Source organism: Moschus berezovskii, chromosome 16 (assembly GCF_049115385.1).
Source record: "Moschus berezovskii isolate FMDL1 chromosome 16, NW_MosBer_1.0, whole genome shotgun sequence".
NCBI classification, from domain to species: Eukaryota; Metazoa; Chordata; class Mammalia; order Artiodactyla; family Moschidae; genus Moschus; species Moschus berezovskii.
The window spans coordinates 1,555,799-1,579,971 of NC_142475.1; the positions used below are offsets into that span (position 1 = coordinate 1,555,799).

The following is a 24,173-nucleotide window of genomic DNA, read 5'->3' on the forward strand; positions in this document are numbered from 1 at the left end:
GGATTGTGGTTTTGTTGCCATCATTTCTCCAGAAACGCTATAGACATGGGTGAGAATTTCATGATTAAATTGGTTAAATTTAAGGAAATTCTTAGAGCTTCCCAGGTGGTGTGTGGTAAAGAACCTGTCTGTCAATGCAGGAGACATAAGAGATGTGGGTTTGATCCCTGGGTCGGGAAGATCTCCTGAAGGAGGAAATGGCAATCCATTCCAGGATCTTTGCCTAGAGAATCCCATGGACAGAGTAGCCTGGCGGGCTACAATCAGTGGAGTCATAGAGAGTGACCCGACTGAAGCGACTCAGCATGTATAATGTGCACGAGGAAATTCTTCCTTACATATCGCAAAATACAAATTTCTTAGATGACGTCACTTCTTGGCAGAAGCTTGTGAACAAAGAATGGAATAACTTCACTCAAAGAATATTTACTTTCAAACATTTTAGAATTAAAAACTCTCTGTGCAATTGAGTGCGGCATCAACCAAGGCACAGGGCACACTGCCTGGTCACGGTGGCCGTGCCGCGCCTTGGAAGTACGTTTAGGGAGTGACTTCTGTGTCAGCTTCTCATGCCTCGACAGCACACTGAGTCAATAGTATTCCTCTGACATATTTGAAAGGTGAGACTAAACCGAAAGAAAGACGCTTCCAAGAATGTCTGAAGGAATTTGATTTCTGACAATACATCAACTTCTCTCATTTCCCTCTATCTTTGTGTCCTTAAACCGTATGCCTATTTGCTTTATGTATTTACATTTTAAATTTCACTGTTTATAGAACAATTGTAAGCATCACTCATAAAACAAGACTTTTAGGGCAGACTGCAGAAGCAGGAAGTTGAGGTTTCTGTAAGTTTTGGCTTTATTCCTATTGAAAGAAAATGTAGCGATAATGTTGTCCGTGAAGGTTTGAGGTAGGAAAGTAGGACACTGCAGGTGCTGAAAAGGCTAGTATGACTAAGAAGTGAGAAGCAGAGTGAGAGGTGACCTCGAGGAGGTGACCTCAGATTAATTGTCAACTAGGGTGCCTTAAACATGCATGTCTGTGAATATATTCAAACAGAGATCCCACCATCACCAAAGAGAACTATGAACGGTAGGCATATGGACAGTTCAGCATTTCAGGGAGCTTTCTCTCCTCCTGTAACTCTCCGGCTGTGGCTGAACTGTGAGCTCTAAGGGACACAGTGTGGTGGGCACTGCGTGAAGCGGAAGTGCCCAACTGCACACAACCTCGCCTGTGCGCCAAAGCGCACACTGGGCACACGTGCAAGCCCCCGCTGCCCTGGGCTCGGCTGCTGTTTCCAAGGCACAGGTGATGCCAGGTCCACAGCTGCGCGCTTGACACACCCTCTCGCGTGTCCTCCTTTCAACAAAACAAGCTGGCGAGCACTCTCATTATCTCTATTTCAAATTAGTGCTGAGGCTCAGAGAGCTGAGGTAATTTGCTTTACTTGGTGAGAAGCAAGAACCCAAGCTTAGGTCTGTTTAATTTTAAAGTATATTCTTAACTAGCTTTGGATTAAGAGATAAGTGAACTTGGAAAGTTCTGGGGTTCCAAGAACGGGAGAAAATAAGGAAACATTTTGTAGATGACATATTCAGAAAAGTAAACCCCACAGATTTTTACAAGATATTTGAGGATGGCATTATGAATATATCCACCTAAACCATATCAGGGGCTTCCCTGGTGGCTCAGACGGTAAAGAATCTGCCTGCAATGCAGGAGACCTGGGTTTGATCCCTGGGTCTGGAAGATCCCGTGGAGAAGGACATGGCAACCCTCTCCAGTATTCTTGCCTGGAGAATCCCATGGACAGAGGAGCCTGGTGGGTTACAGTCCATTGGGTTGCAAAGGGTCAGACACGACTGAGTGACACACACACACACACACACAGACACACACACTGTATCAACCACAAAAGGAGAAATTAATGTATTACCTAGCTAAAAACTGAAAGACATTTGTAAACATATTTATATCTTTCAACACATACAGTAAAATCTTACTTTGAACATAAAGCCGTTCACGTACTATAAAACCAGTTTCTCCAAGATCCTGTAAATAAATCATTGATGGAGAATCTGAAGGATTGAGGTCTGAAACTGAATTTTCAGCCTCCCACACTGAGTGCCCTCCTGTTTTTGTCTGTTCCGCTCTTATCCACCGTATTTTTCTGCTCATCTTTCCTTCATTTCTGGGGCACGAGCCCATTCGCTGTTGTAACTTGCTCTTCCTTATTATGCATGCTTTCATTAGTTCACCTTGGGCCATCTTTCACTTCTTCCTCTGTCTTCCAATTCCTGTCCATTTATCATACGTAAAGCATTATTAATCCATTTTAAGGAAAAGCAAAGCCCTTATTTTGATTAATGAGTATAAAATTAGAGATGGTGATTGATAGTCTTTTGTGAAACATGAACGCATTAAAAAATAGAAGTAACTGTCCGGTAATGGTGGCGCAGCAAGCGGTTCCCTTGTATGGTGGTGGGTGGGCTGTCATGGCTCCACTTCAGCTGGTGGACCGAACACAGGGAGGGACCTGGTGGTTTCTCTGCGTCCGTGACTTTGTGCAGTTGTTGCTCTGAGTGTGCTGCATCAGTCGCCAGGCTGGAGGCTGGCTTGGAAGCGATCCGTATCCTTTAGGCAAACCGTTTGCACTGCTTGTGGGCCCATTTAGTTGAGGTGGCCAGACGTGGCATTTTTGAGCAGACTCCAAATCTGTATCATCTCCTTGTGCTTGGCCTGGCTCACTTGGAAATCTCCCATTAGATTCTTTACAAAAGTCTCCACTTACCTTTCATCTCTAACTAATCTGCTTTCCTGAAGCCCTGTGCATGCGTGCTAAAGCGCTCCTGTCCTGTCCAACTCTTTGCGACCCCTTGGACTGTAGCCCGCCAGGCTCCTCTGTCCATGGGATTCTCCAGGCAAGAATACTGGAGCGGGTTGCCATGCCCTCCTCCAGGGGATCGTCCCAACCCAGGAATCAAACCTGAGTCTCTTGTCTCCTGTGTTGGCAGGTGGGTTCTTTACTACTAGCGCCACCTGGGAAGCCCCCAAAGCCCTGTTTGTCCACACAAATATTTGCTTTATTCTTGCTTAACCACCAGTTCAAACTTTACAAATTGTCCCATCGCAATCGTTATGCCGATTTCCATTATCTTATATATTGGAAGGCATTTTAAGATTAATCTGAAAGACCATCGTCGATCCCAGGTGGCACTAGTGAGGGCCCACCTGCCAACGCGGGAGACAGAGGAGAAGCGGGTTCGATCCCTGGGCGGGGAAGATCCCCTGGAAGCGGGCAGGGCACCCCACTCGAGTGTTCTTGCCTGGGGAATCCCACGCGCAGAGGAGCCTGGCGGGCTGCAGTCCATGGGGTCGCAGAGAGTCGGACACGACTGAAAGGACTGAGCCCGTGATAGACAGGGCTTCGCAGGCGGCGCAGGTGGTAAAGAACCCGCCTGCCAGGGCAGGAGATGTGAGACGTGTGGATTCGATCTCCGGGTCGGGAAGATCCCCTGGAGGGGGGCCTGGCAACCCACCCAGTCCCAGGGACAGAGGAGCCTGGCGGGCTGCAGTCCATGGGGTCGCACAGAGTCGGACACGACTGAGCTACTTAACATGCAGTCTCAACGGATTACGTCATGGTGAAGCGTGGTTAGAACAAAAACCAGTTGTAAAGCAGACAGAGCCTAGTCAAGCTTTCAAAATGTAAAATATAGAGTAAATGATGGCATAACAAGGTTAGTTAACGAATGACTTTCAGTCCGTCCACCAGTGTCAGTTTAATGAAGGATTTCCACTGTTTTTCCTGTTCACAGGTAGACTCCTGAACGGCCAAGGTGATGCTATTCGGTGCAGGGGGTTGTTTGTCAGAGTCTGTTCACTTACAAGTGCCTACTATGGGACGGACCAAATTGAGGATTTTCACACTCCATTTGGACCACCATAGTGCCATAGTGTGGATGGCACTGTCTTCCTTTGATAGGAGTGAAGTAGATGAAAGACTTTGCCTTTAGGCAAATACACTGTAGCTGATGGGGTAAAACACACACTAATTACTATTAGTTTGAAAATAATTTAAAAATTACAAAGACTTTTTTCAGTACATGCTTATTATAGAAAAGAGAGAGAATACAGATCTGTGACAGGAAGGAAATAAGATTCCTTCATAATTCCATCAAGTAGATAACCATGACTATGATTTTATTTTTTCTGTATACAAATGCATAAATGTTGTACACTTTTTTTTCTTCTAAAAGTGAGATAATACTATCTTGAAGTGAGATAATATTATCATACTTCAAGATAGTATGGCTTCTTTTAATTATATCATGAATATCCTTAAATCTTCCGTAACATTGCTTTATTGGGTACAAAACAGTCCACTTTTATCTATCATAAAATATTTGACAAAATCCCCTCAGTACTGGAAACTGGCTGACATGTTCAAGATAAATGTGATGTATATCCTTTAAGCAAAATTATTAAACATCATATATATTTCTTTTGTATAAGTTCCTCAGAGTGTAATTGCTAGATTGGAGGCTATGAACAGTTTTAGTAGTCTTGCTGTATGTAGTCAGATCAACTCCAGAAGTGCTATTCTTGAACCAGTCCACACTCCTACCAGCAATACACAGACATCATTGCTCCAACTCTACTGAAAATACATTAAAAAAATAGCAACTATATCTGATTACTAGTGAGGTTGAAGTATCTAAATTTTACTGTATATTTTTCTTAACCTTTATTTTAAATGCTAAATATTAAAATTAGCCAAAACAGGACAAAACTGTGGTATGGTGCTCTTATTGTATCCCCTCTAAAGGAAGAAGAGAAACACAGTTCTCTCTGATTGCAAATTACTTTTGGAATGAAAAACAAATTACCTGGGTGAGACAGCTGGGCCCAGGAAGCGTGTTTCTGTGACACTTGTCACAGTAGTACACCTGGGGTCATGTGCTTCTGGTGTTCATTTCAGTGCTGCTAACAAATGAGGCCCTGATAGGGTTTAGATCTGTGTAGACTAGGCAACGGCTGTGAAGAACAGTTAATCCTCATGAATCTGACTTGAGTTCCACCAGGCAGACTGCTGCTCTGAGTTTTGGATGCCTGCTCGAGAGCTCCACTTGGATGACCCATCGTATTTCACATCCAGTGACCCAAGCTGAATCTGGCCCCTAACCCCCGGTCTTCCTGCATAATTCTTTTCCTCAGTTGGTAGCACAACAGCCCACAGAAAGTATCAATCCCCAAGACTTAAATTTTCCTTTTGAATACCTCTATTTTCTCTATCTTCCTAACTTAGGTTATTCAATACATATTTTGAGCATCTGCCATTTCTTTCTAATGGTAGTTGTGGGGCAGGCAGGGATTAGAGGAAAATAGGCAAAGCCTTGTCTTTTGGGGCAGGCTTTGGGGAGGCGGACAAGTGGAACAGATAATAAGAACATAAGAAAATTGAAATTGAAGTGGCTGTTTTGAGGACTATTTTAGGTTGCCTGAAGAGGTAACATTTAACCTAAGTCTTGGAGGAGAAGAGCCAGTTAGGACTTGGGGTATGGCTCTCTAGACAGGGGTTATGGGAAGGTCAGGCAGCAGCAGACCTTAATCGGTCAAGGAACAGGTGGCCCGTGGCAGTGAGGAGAGGGGTCAGCAGAGTGGAGCCACGTTTGGAGACCATAGAGGTTTGGGTGCTATATCAAAAGTGATGAGGACTCTGAAAATTTTTAGGTAGAGAAAAAAACATGGTATGATTAATGTTTCTCAAACAGAACAGGAAGGCCACTCTGGGAGACTGGATTAAAGTGGGGCAGAGGTGGAGGCTGACAGACCCTCCCAGTGCTGTATGCCATGAAGTGTTTTTGTGATTCGGGTCAGGGCGATGGCAGTGGAGTCAAGGCATAACAGGCGATCTGCTGTCACCTCCAAGCTCAGAATACAGACATAGCTTAGCCACTTGAGTTTTCCATGTTCTCTATGGAATGGGCTCATCAACACCCATGAGAAGCTGAATGTTCACGGTAGATTGACTGCTTAGAACACCTGCACTCCTGTGTGATCAATTACTAAACTATCAGCTTTGTTTTCAAAATTCTGTGTATCAGGCGTACTTAAACCAAGTTTAAATATTTATTAATAGCCTATAAAACAGTGAAATATGAGAGTAAATAATTATTTCTAGGAAAAACTAGGTCAGATGACATTTGGTAAAATAAAGGCAAAATAACAGTACAGGATTGAAAAAAAAAACAGTAAGAAAATATGTTTCATGTCACAGATTCCTTCATACACGTCTCATGACTTCGTTCTACAGAAACCAAAGCTAAGATTCAGACAAAGCGCTAGAGGTGTGGCTTATCAAGAGAGAGAACCAAAAACTCTCATCCTAGTGAAGCTATACCAAGTAAAAGTTTGAACTGCTGTTAGCATTGGTAAATGAGTATACAGTATGCGCCCTACATTAAAACGTTTGCCGTGTGTATCGCAGTGTCTCTAATCTATTACATCAGGGAAGTGGGCTTTTGCATTTTGTAGCTGTATCGAAGGTACGGGAAGAGGGAGGGAGAATTAGGGCTAATAATACTTGTGTCTTGTGCAGGCTGGAGCTGGCGCTTCTGCTTGGTGTGCCCTTGCGTTACACTTTAAAAAGCAGCTAAAGCACTGGACTTCTGCTTGTCACTGTTTGCCCCTTTCCAGTCCTCATTCCCAAGGTTCATCACGACTGTCTCTGTTACCACATTGACCTCATGCCGCTGTAGATCATAAAAAATCCACTCTGAACTCCTAGAAGGGATCACATACTTCTCAACAATTTTTATAACCCAGAGCAGATACACAGTAGATACTCAGTGTTGTTGAATGAACAAATTAAAGAATAGGCTGTTTTTGTTTTTTTTTTGTCTATCTCCTTTTATCTTTTGAACGAAGAAAAATCTCTGTAGACATTTAATGATGTCACATTCATTCCATACTGTTCGGGACTGATGTTCATGTTCTCCCCAAATTCATATATTGAAGTCCTACCTCCTGAGAGTTGGCTGTGTTTGTAAATGGAGCCTCTGGCTTCTGAAGTGGCTCAGTAGCAAAGAAGCCACCTGCAATGCAGGAGCCGCAGGTTTGATCCCTGGATTGGGAAGATCCCCTGGAGCAGAAAGCGGCAATAGACTCCAGTATTCTTGCCTGGGAAATCCCATGGACAGAGGAAGATGGTGGGTTACAGTCCAGGGGTTCAGAAAGAGACATGACTGAGCACACACGCGCACACACACATGCACCAATACTCACAAGGGAGTAATTAAGGTTAAACAAGGTCACAAGGGTAGGCCCTGATCCAACAGAACTACTGTACTTATGAGAGACACCCGAAGGAAGGGCCACGTGAGAAGGCAGCTGACTGCAACCCCAGGGACAGTCTTCACCAGACGCCAACCCTGCTGGCCCCTAGATCTTGGTGCCCAGCCTCCAGAAGTGTACGTTCGTTGTTTCAGCCATCCAGTCTGTGGTGTTGTTTTAGTTACCTGACCAGACTAATATCTATACACAGAATAATAGATCTTTTCATTCATATTTGATTTGTCAAAAGGAGCCTCAAATGTAAAGTGATATGTCTAATAGATTTCTTATCTTCCCTCTAGCTTTCAAAACTTTTTTCTCCTTTTTTTCTTTGGTGATATACAGTATCATCCCAGGGGGGCCTTTTGTTTTCTTCCAAAGCTTACAAGCTACAGTCCAAACTGAAGATAACTTCTATCTTGGCGTAATTAACAAACAGCTACAGCTCAGAGTGGTCTGACAAGCAGCTGGAGTCGCTGTGATTCTCTTCCTCTTCCCCCGTGGTTTTCGTGATACCTCTGGATAGCTCCTGAGGTCAAAACAGGAGGCAGGCGGAGAGGCCAGGTCGGTGACATGTTTACCTTCTTACAAGAAAAGCGAGACATCTCCCAGAAGCTACCAGCAAACGCCCATGTGTGTCACTGACTCTGTGTCACAGGCTCAAACCGAGCTGCAAGGGGAGCTGAGACAAGTTTCTCCAATTCTTGTTTTGGAGGTGGCGAAGAAGAGGAACGGAAATACCTGTTGGGTTAGTCACTGCATATTTGTTATATATGGAGCTGGAAAACTAGATCGGCCGATCAGGTCATTCTTGACTTCTCCGCTCATGAGCTCGATCTCCCCAGGATGGGTTTTGTATTTCACGGTGTAGCAGAGGATTTCAGGTACTAACACTAGTAACTCTTTGATTACAATTAGCTGGGTTGCAAACATTGCACTAGGATATGTGAAGTCTGTACCTAATCTTCCCTGTATCTAAAATGCTGTCTTTCATCTACCCAGTAGACACTGGCTGTATTTTTAATGATTTGTTTTATCTGGAGATAACACAACACTGTTCTATTGGGTTGGCCAAAAATTTCGTTCAGGTTTTTCTGTTACATCCTATGGAAAAGATCACTTTTGTCACTTTCTGATATTTATCACTTTTCTGTCAGTGATAAATATCAAAATGGTAAGTAGCAGCTGCTCTAATTTGAGGCAATGGTTAAAACCATAACTTGAGTTTATTAATATTGTGCTCTGGCCAAAAAGCTACCAATAGACAGCATGTCTAAATCTGCACTCATGTTTACTGATTTTACTTAAAGGCACCTTTTAAAGTAATTTGTATAGTTACTGGTATCACTTAAAGGTACAGCAATCGTTTCAGTGCAGGCTATGGCAAGTTCTTATCTAACACAGTCTAAAATATTCGGATCTGAGACTTTACTGGTACAAAAATTCATCCGCTCTAATTGAGTAAGTTAAATAGTGAAGAAAATTGGAGTTAAGAGAAACTGAGAGGAAAACAGTCATACTCGCTACACAGAAGGGTAACTCACAAGCTTCTATACAGCAGCTACAGGGGAACCACAATCTGGCTTAGAGCTGCCCAGAAGACAAAACAAGGTAGTAATATAGTCTTTAAGACAAAAACAAACCACTTGTTTAGGAGAAGCACAGGTTTTACTGGAACTGAGGCCTAAGAGAATTCTCTCCCATGAGTCCTCATAAAGGGCACACAATGTGACAGAGAAGACATCAGTTTTAAACACACATGTACTGAAAATAAAGTTTTGGGGACCATTTTTACCAGTACAAGCCAACAGCATCGAAATAAACAGCAACAGAACAAAGCTACTTCTACGAAGAATCAAAATGTGGACCAAATACATAGCTCTTTGAAAATCTCCCAGAAAATCTAGATTCCTTTCTTTACTAGTTGGGAATACACACTTGTTTTAACATCACTGGAAGTAATAAAAACCCATTTCGAAACCAGACTAATTATTCTTAGACCTAAGGCCACTGTTCCCTTCTAATCTCACAGACATGTGCAGTACACTACATGACTTATCTCAGGACAATGCTTTCTTCCTTTAAATAAACATTTGTTGATTTTTTTTTTTTAAAAGAAACAGTCTTCACTGATTTGGCTGTGATGCGTCTCAGTTGTGGCGGGCGGGGTCTTTTAGTTGTGGCACGTGGGTTACCAGTGGTGGTGTGTGGGAGTTAGATCCCTCACCAGGGATTAAACCCAGGACCCAGCACTGGAGGGCGGAGTTGGAGTCACTGGGGACGTCCCCAACCAGGTTTTCTAAATGACTGTGCTTTAAATGGCTAATCTAAGCTTAGTAGATAGAACACATTCTAAATGCTGAATTTTACAGTTGTATTTCTTTACACAGACTTAATTTTTAAAAGGTTAAAAAACTTCACAGAATGTGTTCTGTTTCAGTTATGTTCAGATTTCTTATTAATGTTGGTTACATCTGAAGTGCACTGCACCAACTCACAGAGACTTAAAATGGTCAGTAATACAAAGTATAAACTTAAACAGGAAATCACAGACTCAGGCCCCATCTGTGAAATGCAGCAGACACAGTTACCAGCAGACGTCCACGTGTGTCACTGACTGTCTGTGTCACAGGCTCAAACCTGGCTGCAAGGGGAGCTGAGGAAACAAGCTTCCCAAACTCTCATTTTGGAGGTGGCAAAGAAGAGGAATGAAAATACCTGTTGTGTTAGTCACTACAGTCCACTACAATTCGATTTACAATAATTGTAAGGGAAAACAAGAGCACAGAAACTGGAGGAGAAAAATGGCATTCACGATCTGACAAGACAGCTACTATTTACTGAAAAATAATTTATTAAATGAATATAATACTGGGAATAAAATGCATTATAAAAGTAAAAAAATTAAATTCTGAATATATATAAATAATAGTGATTTCACTAATTATCAAGAGTTTTTCTTTTTCCATTTAAGTTTTAAATACAATCTTCTGAAAGGCCAGATTTTGAAAGTGTATGGTTCACTTTAAAACAGACATATATGTAGCACTATAATACCTGAAATTTATTATTGTGTTTTATTAGACTAAAAACGATATTAATTTAAATGATTGTTCTCTTTAAGCCTTTTTAAACAGTTTGAAATGAAAAAGTAGACCATTTTATTATACTCTTTCCATTTCCCAGGAGAGCAAACATATTTCTAATACAATTTGTCAAAAATGTTCTGAGATAAAGCATACCTGTCCATTCTGATGAAAACTTTAAAAAAGTTTTGGTACTTTGGTAAAAAGCAGTCTCCTTTTTAGGTCAAAGACTAACAATAGCCATTGTATCTGTTTATCTATGTCAGTAGAATTTTAAACAATCGTATCTTAATATGCTGTACATCAAGACACTGATAAATTTTAGAGGAGGGAAAAAATGGAGATTGTTATTCTAATTCCCCAATAAGTTTCCTTCAGTTTTTAGAAAGCATATGCAGTTCAATATTCCAACTGGAATTTCAAAATGCTAGAATGATTACCATGCTTATTAACAGCAATATGCAAAACAGTAGAAATAAAAAATGAGTAACTTCATACTGTAAAACGAAACAAGTCACTTTTGACAACTATATGCAAAGCTGAAATAAGCATTATTTCATAAAGCAGACTCACAGGACTCTAGGAGACTTTTGTAAAAGGTGAAATAGTGAAGGCACTATATAATTCTTTTTCCTAAGTCCACTTACTAAAGAAATTCACCAATTAAATTTGGCACAAAGGAGTTTAATTATCATAAAGTGCATCACTTAGCTAAATATATTAAGAAGAAAATCAGCATCAAGACATTATAGCAACATGTTTACACATACAGAAATAAAAATGCAATGCCAGGGGTTGACATAGGAACTCTGCAGGATATATGGCTTTTTCTCGTTTTTTTGTATAACTGCCTATTTGCTTAGAATCTGTATTTTCAAAAGAGTATGCCCTGATTAGCTAAAAGAGGTAGTGTTCTAAAAAAGGCAAACCCACTGATTCTATAGGTAGAGATTAAGATAAAGATTACATGGAAAATAAATAAGTGTAACATATAATACACTGGTACACTTATTATAGTATTTGGATATTAATGAATTTGCTTTTCAAATCAAAGCTATGTTATCACTTTAGCTTTGTTATTACAGCTTTTTCAGAGTTTTGCTTTGGTACTAGAAAGTTTTCTTCTTGTAAATGGTAACATTCCAAATAAGCAACTTTCATTTAGAGATGATAAACATGTCAATATTTAAAACTCATCTTTATCACTCATTTAAACCATTAATAAAAATGTATCAGGTCAGAGACACAAGGAAGTATATATTCAACAGACAGCAACATGCAATTTACATCCACTTGACTAATACAACTGGTGATTTAAACACATACACACAAAGTGTGCTCACCCATGTTAGTCTGGATCAATACACTGGCAAAATACCAAAATAATTTATGTACAGTATTTAAGGATGTAGGCCTTGATGACAGAACTCTCAACTAGATTTTTTTTAGTGTATTAAATACAAAGTTTGTCTAAAAGACAATTTAGAGGAACAGTGAATATATTTCCTACACCAATAACTTTAATTTTCCTTTATGTAAACTTTATACATGTGCAATCTGGCTGTTTAATGTAGATGCTGCAGTCTCTTTTTTTTCTTTTTAAATATTTGTCACTCTATTCTAAATTCACAGGAACGTAAAAATGGAAGGAACCGCTGGAGTTGCATTAGTCTTCTGCATTATATGCCACTTCTGCTACTTCTATGTCTGATATGGAATTTTTAGGTTCACTAAAACTTGAGTATTGTTCACTATCAGCTCTGCAAAAAAAGAGAAACACAATGAGGAGACCAGATGCATACTACTTCACCTATTACCTTATAATTTTTTTTACCTCCTGTAAAGAATATTAAATGGAAAAATACTCAATAAAAAAGAATATCTAAATATTCAATCAGAAATTTAATAAAGTTATCATTGCCAGATAATACCTTTGGGGATGTATTTTTAACTCTTTCAGCTTTCTGACCTATTATTTTTCAATAAAAATCTAGTTTGTAATGACCTTTACCAACATAACATTTGTTCTCATAGTTATAGCTTAATGACTATCACTGAAGTACTAATGATGACCTTGGATTTATACGCAGTAAAAATTCTATGTGTGTTCTAATATACTGTCTGTTCATCACCCCTATTATGTAGACAGGACAGATGCTATTGCGGTGTCCCACTTTTACACGGAAAAGACTGACACTGAGAGAGAGTAAAGTGATTTGTCACGGTTACAGAATTGAGGAACTAACCGCGTCACACCACTGTGAATTCAGACATATCTTCAAAACAAGTAATAAAATGTAAAGCCTGGATGCCAAAGATTCACTTTTAGGGACAGCCTAGAATAGGTAAGAGTCTCCCTGTGTTTGCTCACCAGATTCATGATACAATGAAACTGAATTCATAAAAACATACCCCATAGAGCATGACTATTTCCCGCCAATTACTCAGATGATTGCTAAGTCACTTCAGTAGTATCCGACTCTGTGTGACCCCATAGACGGGAGCCCACAGGCTCCCCCTTCCCTGGGATTCTCCAGGTAAGAACACTGGAGTGGGTTGCCATTTCCTCCGCCAATGTGTGAAAGTGAAAAGTGAAAGTCAAGTCGCTCAGTCATGTCTGACCCTTAGCGACCCCACAGACTTCAGCCTACCAGGCTCCTCCATCCATGGGATTTTCTAGGCAAGAGTACTGGAGTGGCTTGCCATTGCCTTCTCCGAGAGCACGACTATTTCCCGCCAATTACTCAGATGATTAGGCTACAGTAAATCAAACATTATATACCTAGATTCTTCATCCAGGACACCCTGATCAACCTCAAGCGCAGAGGGCTCCACCTTCAGGGTCTGTCTACCTTCTGTTCCTGATGTGAGCAGCGATTCTTCAGGTTTCAAAGATAATGTCCTGGAGGTAAAGTACAGTGACAAGTTGTTTTCTATGAATAAAATAGGTATATATTTATTGTTGTCGATGCATGTAGCTTTAGCAGCTTTTAGCTGCTCTAAGTGGAGTCATATACTTAATAAACTGCTGACTCTAAGTGTCAACAGTGAAATCAGTACTTACAATTAAATGATTTTAACATCAATTTGATATATGCTGACAAGAAGGCAAACTAGAAGTTTCAATATGTGAAAAGTTGGTATAAATGACTAGAAACAAAAATATCATTTAAATAGGTTAAAATAAATAATGGTTGCCTTGGTGAACAGCTACAGCTTAATTTTCCTGCTATTTCCTATCCTTCAAATTTTCAGCCTTCTAAATAAATAATCAGACAGCAATTTTCCCCATCTATGAGGATGTACACCATGAGTCTAAGACTTCTGGAGTCAGAAATTTCCTAAATTATATTAATGGACAAAAGGTATTTGGTCCAGAGTATTGAGCTGAACTTGTCGGACTGAAAGTTCTGTCCACAGCACATACCTGAGTCTGTTTTCTAGAGTGTCTATAAGAAGTTGCTTCTCACTGAGCAGTTTCTTCAGTGATTCCAACTCTTTCTGTTTTTCAAGTAGTTCTTTTTGAAAACGGTAGTTTGTCTCTTCTAAAGTTTCACAGAAAGCCTTAAAAACAAACAGCAGATAAAAACCACATGCAGAAAGAGACTAACATGAACTACTTATGCAGTACACTTCTGAAGAGTGTAACTGAAGAGTTCAAGAGCACAGATAATCAGAATATACGGAAACAGCCCAGGTGTTTTGTTCTCCACTCTCATCATTTTAGGTCTCTGCTACCGTAGTTCTCACTCACTGGGGAAATCATAAATAAATACAAGTCCCTTTTCCTGAGAATTATTAAATCGTAAGTCAGGGTGCCAGAAATGAATACGTGATATGTCTCCAGTGTATAACTCGGAAAAAATTACCAATAATCACTGTTTTAGTTTCTATTCTCCTCAGTCTGCTTCTGCCCACTCTGAGATGATTATACTTAAAAAACAAAACAGAAACAAACTGTGGTTATTGATTCCATTTGTGATAGCTCAGAAGACATATCCGATAATCAGAATTTCCACTATAATACCTTCAATATTATTTCCCTTTGCTTCTCCTTTCACTATATTCATGCAAGGACATTTTATCCTTTATACCAGGGAGCTAAACTGCTGAATAAAAATTAAAATCATGCTGACATGAAGAATGATGTCATGAAAAAATCTGGGTCACTTACCACACTGAGGTTTTCAGTATTGCTGATCAATTCTTTGAATGATCTCTTGTTATTTATCATTCCCTGTCTCCTGTGTGACTGTTTGAACCCTTCATTCCTGCAAACTCCCTACAGTATGTTACTCCTGGTTATCCCAAGCCCAGCAGATGATCTTTATTCCCATCCCAGAAAAAAAATGCTACCCTCCCAGAATCCTTTGGATGAAATTTTTTATCATCCAAATTTACCCCCTCCCTCCCATCCCTACCTATGGCCAAATTCACTAAGAGTTTTACTCTCTTTTCTATACTAACTGTGCCAAGGCAAATGCTAATAATGATTTCTAATTGTCAAATCCAAAATGCTGGTTTTCTCAACTACACAGCATGTTACTATACTTAAAAAGTAAAAAAGAAAAAAATTGGCATCTGTGAAACTCTGTGGTTCCCCTAACTTTACAGTGAGATTTCTACTTGTTTTTTGCATATGGGCATTCACAGTTTTGTCCTTGATTATATATTCTCTTGCTCTATATGACATCCTTGGGCAATTACTGTTACCACTTCAACTATAACCTATGCTATTTGCTATCAACTTCCATTTCTTTTTTTTCCTGCTAATCTCCAGCCCAGACCTTTTCTGAGTACATAGCTGTCATGCATATGCCTATTGGTCCTCTTTAATTGGATGGACCAACAGTAGGTTAGAATGCACTCCCAAGGGAACATTGCTCTACCTCCTAATCCCTCATCACCAAATCCACCAGGCAGGCCTCTTAGGTCACGGCACTTCCAGGCAGCCCAGTCTTTCCCACTTCCCTCCTCTCCCCACCCCCACACTGACGTCTCGCATGTGCTTGTCACTGACTCCTCTCTACTGTGCGGTTCTGGCAGCGTAAGGGCGACTAACAAGGCCGATGAAAGAAGAGAGTCCAGAGGTGAACCCTCTTCTTAACATTCACTTGACTTTTGACAAAGGCGCCAACATAACTCAACGCAGGGCACTGACAATGAAATATTTACAGAAACTCAAGATCATTACTTCACACCTCATACAAAATTAGCTCAGGATGGATGTAAGAGTTAAAACTATAAAGCTTCTAGAAAAAAAAAAGGAGAAAATACTTGTGGTCATATGTTAGGCAGAGTTCTTGTGATACAATACCAAAAGCATAAGCCAAAATAGAAAAGTGATAAAATGAATTTCTTAATAATTAAAAACATTAGTACTTCAAAATATACCATTAAGATAAAAAGACACAGACTATGAGAAAATATATGCAAAACATGTATTCGATAAAGGACTTGTATGTAAAGAATTCTCACAACTCAGTAAGACAAACAATCCAACTAAAAAAATAAGCAAAGAGCTTCATCATGGAAAACATACAAATGGCATAAAAAGCACATGAAAAAGCGATTAACATGAAAATCATTACAGAAATAAAATTAAAAGTTTCATGAAATACCATGACATATCTATAAGAAAGGCTATAATCCAAAAGACAGATAACATCTAATCTGGAGAAACTGGAACTCTCATACACAACAAGTGGGAACATAAAATGGTATAGCCACTTGAGAAAATTCTGCTTCTTAAAAAAAGTTAACATAAATGTTTGGTTATATGGCAAACATATAACCAGACATTCTACTCCCAGGAACCAACCTAAGAGAAAAGAAGACATCTGTCCACATAAAGTCTTCTTGGAATTGTTCACAGCTGCATTATTCATAACAGTACAAAGCTGGAAATAATCCAAATATCCCTCAGTTGGTAACTGGACAGACAAAATGTGGTATATGTATACAATGGAAAACCATTCAATAATAAAAAGTAATGAAACACTGAGGGACTGTAACATGGATGGGCTTCCCAGGTGGCACTAGTGGTAAAGAGCTTGCCTGCCAGTGCAGGAGATGCGAGACCTGGGTTCAATCCCTGGGTTGGGAAGATCCCTGGAGTAGAAAATGGCAACCCGCTTCAGTATTTCTGCCTGAAAAATTTCACAGACAGAGGAGCCTGGTGGGCTACAGTCCATGGGTTGCAAAGAGTCTGACATGACTGAGAGACTGAGCACATCATCAGCACGCGTAACATGGATGATGCTATATACTATGCATATTGTACATACGGTATTATGTATTTATATAGACACATATACATTTACATGCACGTGAGTTGGTATTGGACAGGGAAGCCTGGCATGCTACAGTCCATGGGGTCGCAAAGTCGGACACGACTGAGTGACTGAACTGAACGGATACGTATTTATACACACACGTGTGTGCTAAGTTGCTTTAGTAGTGTCCTATTCTTTGCAACCCTGTGGACTGTGGCTGCTATGCTCCTCTGTCCATGGGATTCTCCAAGCAAGAATACTAGAATGGGTTGCTATGCCCTCCTCCAGGGGATCTTTGCCATTCAGGGATCGAACCTGTGTCTCCTGCATTGCAAGCAGATTCTTTACCGCTGGGCCACTGGGGAAGCACTATATGTACACGATATGCTTCCATCTACATGAAATAAGCAGAAAGAAATTTGCAGAGACTGAGAGCACGGCAGTGGTCATCTGAGTCTGGCACTGAGGAATGACTGCAAAATGGCTTGTACAACTTTTTTTGAGGTCATGGAAATTTCTAAAATTGGAGTATGTTAATGAAGGCACAGCTCTACAAATTTACTAAAAGTTATTAAATTGTACATTTAAATGAAATAACAAATTATATGGATGAAAATTTTACTTCAATAAAACTGTTTTTAAAAAAAGCTATGGCATTCTTCTAACACAAAGAACAGACTCAGTTTAACTGAAAACATTAACAATTAAATCTGTTCCACTTAAAAATCATTAAACATTTGGGGAAAAACTTGCATAAAATCCTAGCTAATCTATTATTACCAAATCTGTGAATCTAGCCAATTTCTTCAAGAAATAGGCCACTTTAAACGTCAATTAGTGTAATTTGAGTAGCATCAAGCTTGAGCTGAACTGATAACAAGATAGTAACTTCAACTTCTGAGATTAGTTTTTAAATTTGATTTTAAATGTAGTTTCCTCACTTTGATACTTGGATGGAAGAAAATTCAACATACACATATTACTTTTGAATGTAAAATAAACTTCCAAGTAAATTTTTGTTTTCTGAAACGGTAAAAACACAGAGAATAAATGTAGGATTTAATTTTAGAGCTTCACTGACTATATGACATGCACAAAACTTTACTTTTTTCACTGAATTAGGTCCATGTACTTCAATGAAAGAAAGCTTTGACTCAAACATTAAAAGCTTTCTGTGCAAAACTACCAGTCTGAAATTATAATTTTGCTGTTTGCTATTCCATTCAAGAAACAATGCAGTTATTGTACGCTATTATTTGTTCCTCTTTTCATGTGATATATAATACAGCACTTACCCTGCTTTCTTCCAAGCTATCAAATGGACCTGGTGGATCATCCAGACAAAGAAAGTCTCTCACTGCAAGGCTTTCAAAGGAAAAAAAAAAAAAAGCTGGGGTACAAATACGTTTACAAAAGACAGCAGAAAGCAAAAGTTATTCCGAAGCTATGGTGTTTTAAGCAAGTTGGTTCTTCTGATAAGCAAGAAGGCTTATATGTTTTCACACAAGTAACACAAATATAAAATCAATAGAAGATACAAAGATTTTAGGTTATTTCTAAGATCCTATGAACACAGAGATTCTGAATTTGTTACATAGTCTATATGACATAAAACATAAATCTGAATAATGGTACAAGAGATCAACTTAAATGGTGAACAGGCAAAGCATTACTTTCAGAGAAATGTTAATCTGAACTAGTCTAAAAAAGTCATTATCTTGTTATGAAGAAATACAATTTCTAATTTATACATCACCGCTTCCTCTTCAGGAAATGAATCTAAAGTAATTACAAATTAAAGATTTGTCTTGCAATTATGTTTATTATAATAATTTACTTAAATATTTTCTCTAGAGAGTTCAAGAGAAAGAATTCTGACCATCTCAATTATGAATTACCAAAAATTTCAAAATAATGAAATAATGTGATACTGTTATATTTATACTTTTCAATGATGAGAAACAGGTTAAGAAGGTAAAAACTGAACTTCCTTGTTACACAACATTCCTCTTTCTAAAAAGTAATTTGGGACTGAGAGACAGCTCTCTGTGTGTGTTAAAAATGCAGATACTTAAAGTATGACTGGGCTTCCCTAGTGGCTCAGCAATAAAGAACTCAGCTGCAATACAGGAGACAGTCAGGAAGATCCCCTGGAGAAGGAAATGGCAATCCACTCCAATATTCTTGCCTGGGAAATCCCTTGGACATAGGAGCCTCATGGGCTATAAGTTGGACACGACTTAGCGACTAAATAACAAGAGTTCTACTCAAATGAAGTCCAAAGGATTCTCTAATTTTTTTTTCCACTATAATTCCAAGGTTATATTTTATGTCCCACTTTGTTTAATCTCTGGCATAAGAATGAAATTTAAATCTGGCATCACAACTGTAATTTACAAAACACTTTTTTAAGGGGTTCAATACATTTCTTCTGTTTCAATAGGACTCAGTTGATGGAGGAAGAAAGTTAATACTCTCAAGCTTTTTTTCTTATCCAAGAAAAGGGGCAGACAAGAATGTCTGACAGAGAGTAGTGTTTGAGAAAACAATTGCTTTATCAAAAATTCTGATACTCTTTTTTCCTGTCTAGAAAATCTAGCTCTTACCCCTTCTTGAGAATCACTGACTAGAGAACTTTACTTAGATATGATAAATATTTGATTGCCTGTATGTGCCATGGCCTGCTCAGTGATTTCTTATATATTATCAAGGTATGATTTATAAACAAATCAAGTAAATTCAAATAAAGTGTAAGTACGAAAGAGTCTATATTATTAAACGACCTATGGATTAAATAGAAGTCATTCTTTTAAAAAAGTTTTACTCTTTATTTACTTGTTCACTGGTAAGTTCAATATAACCCCTAATCTCTCTTCAATGCTTAATACTTTTCATTTGGTCATGATAATAAAGGTAAGAAAAATATCAGGATAGGGGAGAAACCTAAGAGAAAATCCAATAATCTGGAATTGAAAGGTAAGAAAAGACCACCTTTCTGCTCTCTTTGGTACCTAGAGTTAACTTTTTAGAGTGGTTGGGAAATCCCTATTTTAAAATTGTGATCAATTGTTGACTTATCGTGCCCAACGATAAGGAAATCAGAGATGGTATCCTTCATCAGTTTTTATCAGAGGAAATTTGCGCTGTAACTTAGACTCTTCCTTTGAGTCTCCTGAAAGTTTCCTTTAGAAGAGTTTCACTGTAATTTTCAAACTCCTTAAAAACCCATCTCACACAGTGAATCTTCACCTTGTATTTAATAATATATCTTTTTTTCTTTCATGGGTATGTATTTGTTTACATCCCAGTTTTCTAACAGACCAGTAATTTAAAGCTAAATGTGCTCTTTATCTTAAAATTTATATTTAAAAAAAGCTAAAACTAATGCCTACAATTCATTAAAAGGTCAATAAAGAGCTAAGTAAAAAACGTACTAAAATACTAGACACTAATTCTGTCAAAACCAAATTAAGCACAAAAAGTCGCTGCATGAAAAAATTAATGAGGGATTTCAGATAGAAATGTTTTATCAGTTACTACTTCTCTTCGGTACTCTCAACTAGTAAAAAGTAAAAACAAAATTTGACATTAACTATAGCGTTGAGTACGGGGACTCAAGGCCGGTGGCAGTGAGGGTCGCAGTGCAGGAGCGGGGCTGGTGGGCGTGAAGCTGAAGGGCTCAGCCTCCGTTCCTGTGGCGGACGTGTGGGCCTGGTTTACACCTTGATTATGTCTCCCCTGGTTACTTTTAGCTCACTTGTGTCCCGACCTTCAGCTTTATTCCTTCTAACACGAAATGCTTCCGGAACAAATGTTTTATGTCAAACCCACCTTAAAACCCATCTCTGCGTCCTCTAACAAGAGGGAAGAAGGCTGAGGTCTTGGTGTTGGCATAAAGTGCCTGCGTACATTCAAACCTTAACTGCATTCCTTACTGGACACTTCAGAAATAGTACACCCTCACGTCTATCGTGCCGTTTCACGCCTGCCGCTGTTACCCTGGCCCGCCCGCTCCTCTGCACTCGGCCAGGTTCAGTGCTCTTACATGCGTTACCATACCGCCTTGCAGAGACCCCTTTCACAGGACGTCTACACGGTCTTATTAGTATTATCTGTTTAACCAAGCAGTCTTCTGCTTCACCAAAAAGTAGATGGGACAAGTTCCAGGACCGTACAGAATCTGAACCAATTAGCACAGCACAGAGTCAGTGTTCAAAAATAATGAATTTATTTGTAAGAGCTATGCAATTAGAAAAAAAAAAGTAATGAAACTGTTAAGAGCATCAGAACAAACTTCTGTCTACTGTTGTAGATAAATAAGACAGCAGAACTCTCAAATTTGAGATGGATCTTAGTTTTCAACAGATATTCCTACTTTCATGAGAAAGTAAGCTTAGACAGCAAAATGTAAGACCGAAAGTCTTAAGAGTTAAAGAAGGTTAGAATCTGGTTGCTTCTGATGGTAAGACTTCAAGATTTATAAAGAAGCACAACAAAAAGAATAAGAAACTGAGCTAAAAGGGGATATTTTTAGAGAACATTTAGTCTAATTACTTCATTTTCTAATTGGAGACATTGGTTAAAATCAGTTAAGTAATTGCTTAAAATTATTTCACTACCAAGCTCAGAAAACTGAATTTTTCATAAGATCTTTGAGACCCAATTAGGTAAGAGTTTACATGTATCTGAATACAACATATTTAGCTTTACTGCATTAAAAAGAAAACTGTCCATAATTAAATGGACTAATATTTTGTGTAAAGATCATCCAACCAACCTTAGCAATGATGTGTTCATTCTCATGAGCTGGCATTATATAAGCTATTGCTTATATAACTGAATTCTTTCATTTTATAAAAATACTAAGGCTAACTCAACCCCTCTTGACAGTCTTCTTCACATATAAAAACAACTTAGACACATGAGATGATATGAAAATGTATAAAAAGTTTCTTTACATATTCTTGCTAAAAAATTATAGATTTATTGACTTTTACAACTAGAAGAGACCCCTAAGAAGTCATTAATTCAATATATCCCATGTAATAATCCCCTCTTTAATATCACTGGTAGTTACCTAGCCTAGTCTCTTCTAATATTTAAGGTAAACACACTTACTCAAAAGGCAGAACACATTTCTATACCAGACAGTTTGAAAGGAAATGTAACTTTTTTATCTGAGTTTAGGGGGGCTTCTTCTAAATTCTCATTTATTCTGAGTTTTACATGTTAGTCTTGCTATTCAAAATGAGGTCCTAGGCCAGCGGCATCGGCATCACCGAGAAACCAGTTGGAAATGCTGCATCTCCACTCCAGACCTTGCTAACTCAGAATGTGCGTTTGAACGTGATGTGCCTGACAGTGGAGAAGCCTGGCTTTAGAGCTAACTGTCATTTGATTAATTCTTTTGGAATGTTTATTTATTTATTTTTATCCGTGCCTGGTCTTCACTGCTGTGTGGTATTTAGCTGTGGAGAGTAGGGGCTACTCTGGGTGCTGGGATCTCTCTTGTGGAGCACTGGCTCTGGGGCAGGTGGGCTTCAGCAGTTGCAGCTCCCAGGCTCCAGGGCACAGGCTCCACAGCTGCAGGGCCTGGACTTAGTCGGCCTGAGGCGTGTGGAATCTTACCGGATCAGGAATCAAACCCATGTCTCTTGCATTGGCAGGAGGATTCTTTACCACTGAGCCACCAGGGAAGTCCTCATTTGATTAATTCTTTTCCCCATCACAAGCTTTCAAACACTTGAATATGGTTATCATGTCTCTCCAAGTAAGTTTTCTTTTCAAAGGGTATTCTCATTTCTTCCAATTGATTCCTCATGTTAAATGTTTGGATAGTATTTTTTTTTAAATCATGAGCTTCCATTAATCCAGATATATCTGGACTTTTTTTCTTTTAAAATAGATGTAGAATTTAAAACACTGAATTCTGGCATTGATCCCCTTACAGACGAATGGTAATATAAGGAAAATATGTATAATTTTAACCCTTGCATTTTAAAGCATTAAGAAGAAAAATCTGGTAAATCAGGATATATATGTAGTAATTCTGAAAACATGGAGTAGTAAGATATTTGCTGTGCTAATTACATGATGTAATTATTTCAAAATAGCAGAAGCCAGGATAAAACAATAACTATATTTTAACTGTACAGCTACGAGAGCCCTTCCCCCTTCATCTGTCTTTACACATTTGACAAGCTAAGTTAGATGCTGTTTTGGGTACAGGACTGTGCCTGCTTGCTTCTGCCTTTTGATGTAATATTCCTTCTCATTTGGAAAGTCCTTCTTTACTTTCTGTCAGTTCAAATATCAGTAATTCTTTAAAACCCAGCTTAAATACCACCGTCTAGGAAGCCTCCTCTAACTCCTCCAGTTAAAAGTTTTCTCTTTTCTTCCCCTTCTGAAAAAGACAGATATCCAACTTTTAGTTTTTTGGTGTGTCTTCTTCCTATTTAGCTTTCTTCAATAAAGGATTAGCATCTAATGAACCTTTGTGTAGCTGCAATACCTTATATACTGTAAAAGACCTAAATAAACATTTATTGAACAAAACCAGTAAGAAATTTTATTATGAAAATACTAACATTTTTGTTTTATTTTGTATTCTCTAAATGCACCCGAAAATAATATTCTCTTAAAACACTTAAACCAACAATTCTTAATATCCCCTGGATCTCAACTGCATTGTGAGGTGCTAAGGAATCAAAAAGCAAAGTCAAAGAACTGCATAAAGAAGTAATATCAAACAATTATTTGGCCATATAAAGACAGTAACTTTAACTGTAACAGGATGCTAACAGGCGTACCAATAGGTAATGTAAACTAACTGACACTTTAAATAGCGATTCTTAAATATGCAATTTCATGTTTTTATAAAGAGTTGGGATTCAGTCTGTCCCCTTTCCTCCCTTAGAAGAAATTCATAGACGGGCCTGTAATCTTAATCTATCACTCATGGTTCTCAAACCCCACCCCCTACATGCAGTGTTGTTTGGTTCACTGCAAACAGGACTGATTTTTCCGTTCTCTGAATTCCTTTTACTTTTACCATCTGTATCATGTCAAGTAGAATTTTATAATCTCCCTTATTTTTTTAGAAGAGAAGCCTAATGTGTTCAAACGAATTAAGATTAGTAAATAGATCCTCAATTTGTTATACCCTTCTTAGTACGAAAAGGGACAAATTCTTAAGATATAGATTAATAACTCTTCCCTCTGCCAAATCATGTTTTAAATACTAATAAAGAAACTGCTTAAAATGTGAAATAAAAAATGCTACTCATCACTCACGAAAAAGACAGTACCCTAGAACAAACATAAGGTTTCTAGGCTTATCTTACTTCCACGGGGTCGCAAAGAGTTGGACATGAATTAGCGACTGAACAACAACACCACATACATTATTTAGAGCTCTATTTAAGTCATCTTACCAAATTCCTTCAGTATCTGAGATATATGACAAAAATAC

General features: G+C 38.6%; 1 protein-coding gene across 4 annotated transcripts in view; it reads right to left on the minus strand.

Moving 5' to 3' along the window:
* Nucleotides 1-8,987: 8,987 nt before the first annotated feature.
* The window catches only part of SNX16 (sorting nexin 16), a 34,151-nt gene continuing 18,965 nt past the window's right edge, over nt 8,988-24,173 (minus strand). For all 4 annotated transcript variants that reach the window (XM_055431584.2, XM_088844644.1, XM_055431585.2 and 1 more), the window contains 4 exons: nt 17,998-18,067; nt 13,855-13,991; nt 13,210-13,329; nt 8,988-12,187 (listed from right to left, as the gene is read on the minus strand). In XM_055431584.2, the coding sequence (XP_055287559.1) occupies nt 12,094-12,187; nt 13,210-13,329; nt 13,855-13,991; nt 17,998-18,067 (421 nt within the window). In that variant the 3' untranslated portion in view covers nt 8,988-12,093. The remainder of the gene's footprint in view (nt 12,188-13,209; nt 13,330-13,854; nt 13,992-17,997; nt 18,068-24,173) is intronic.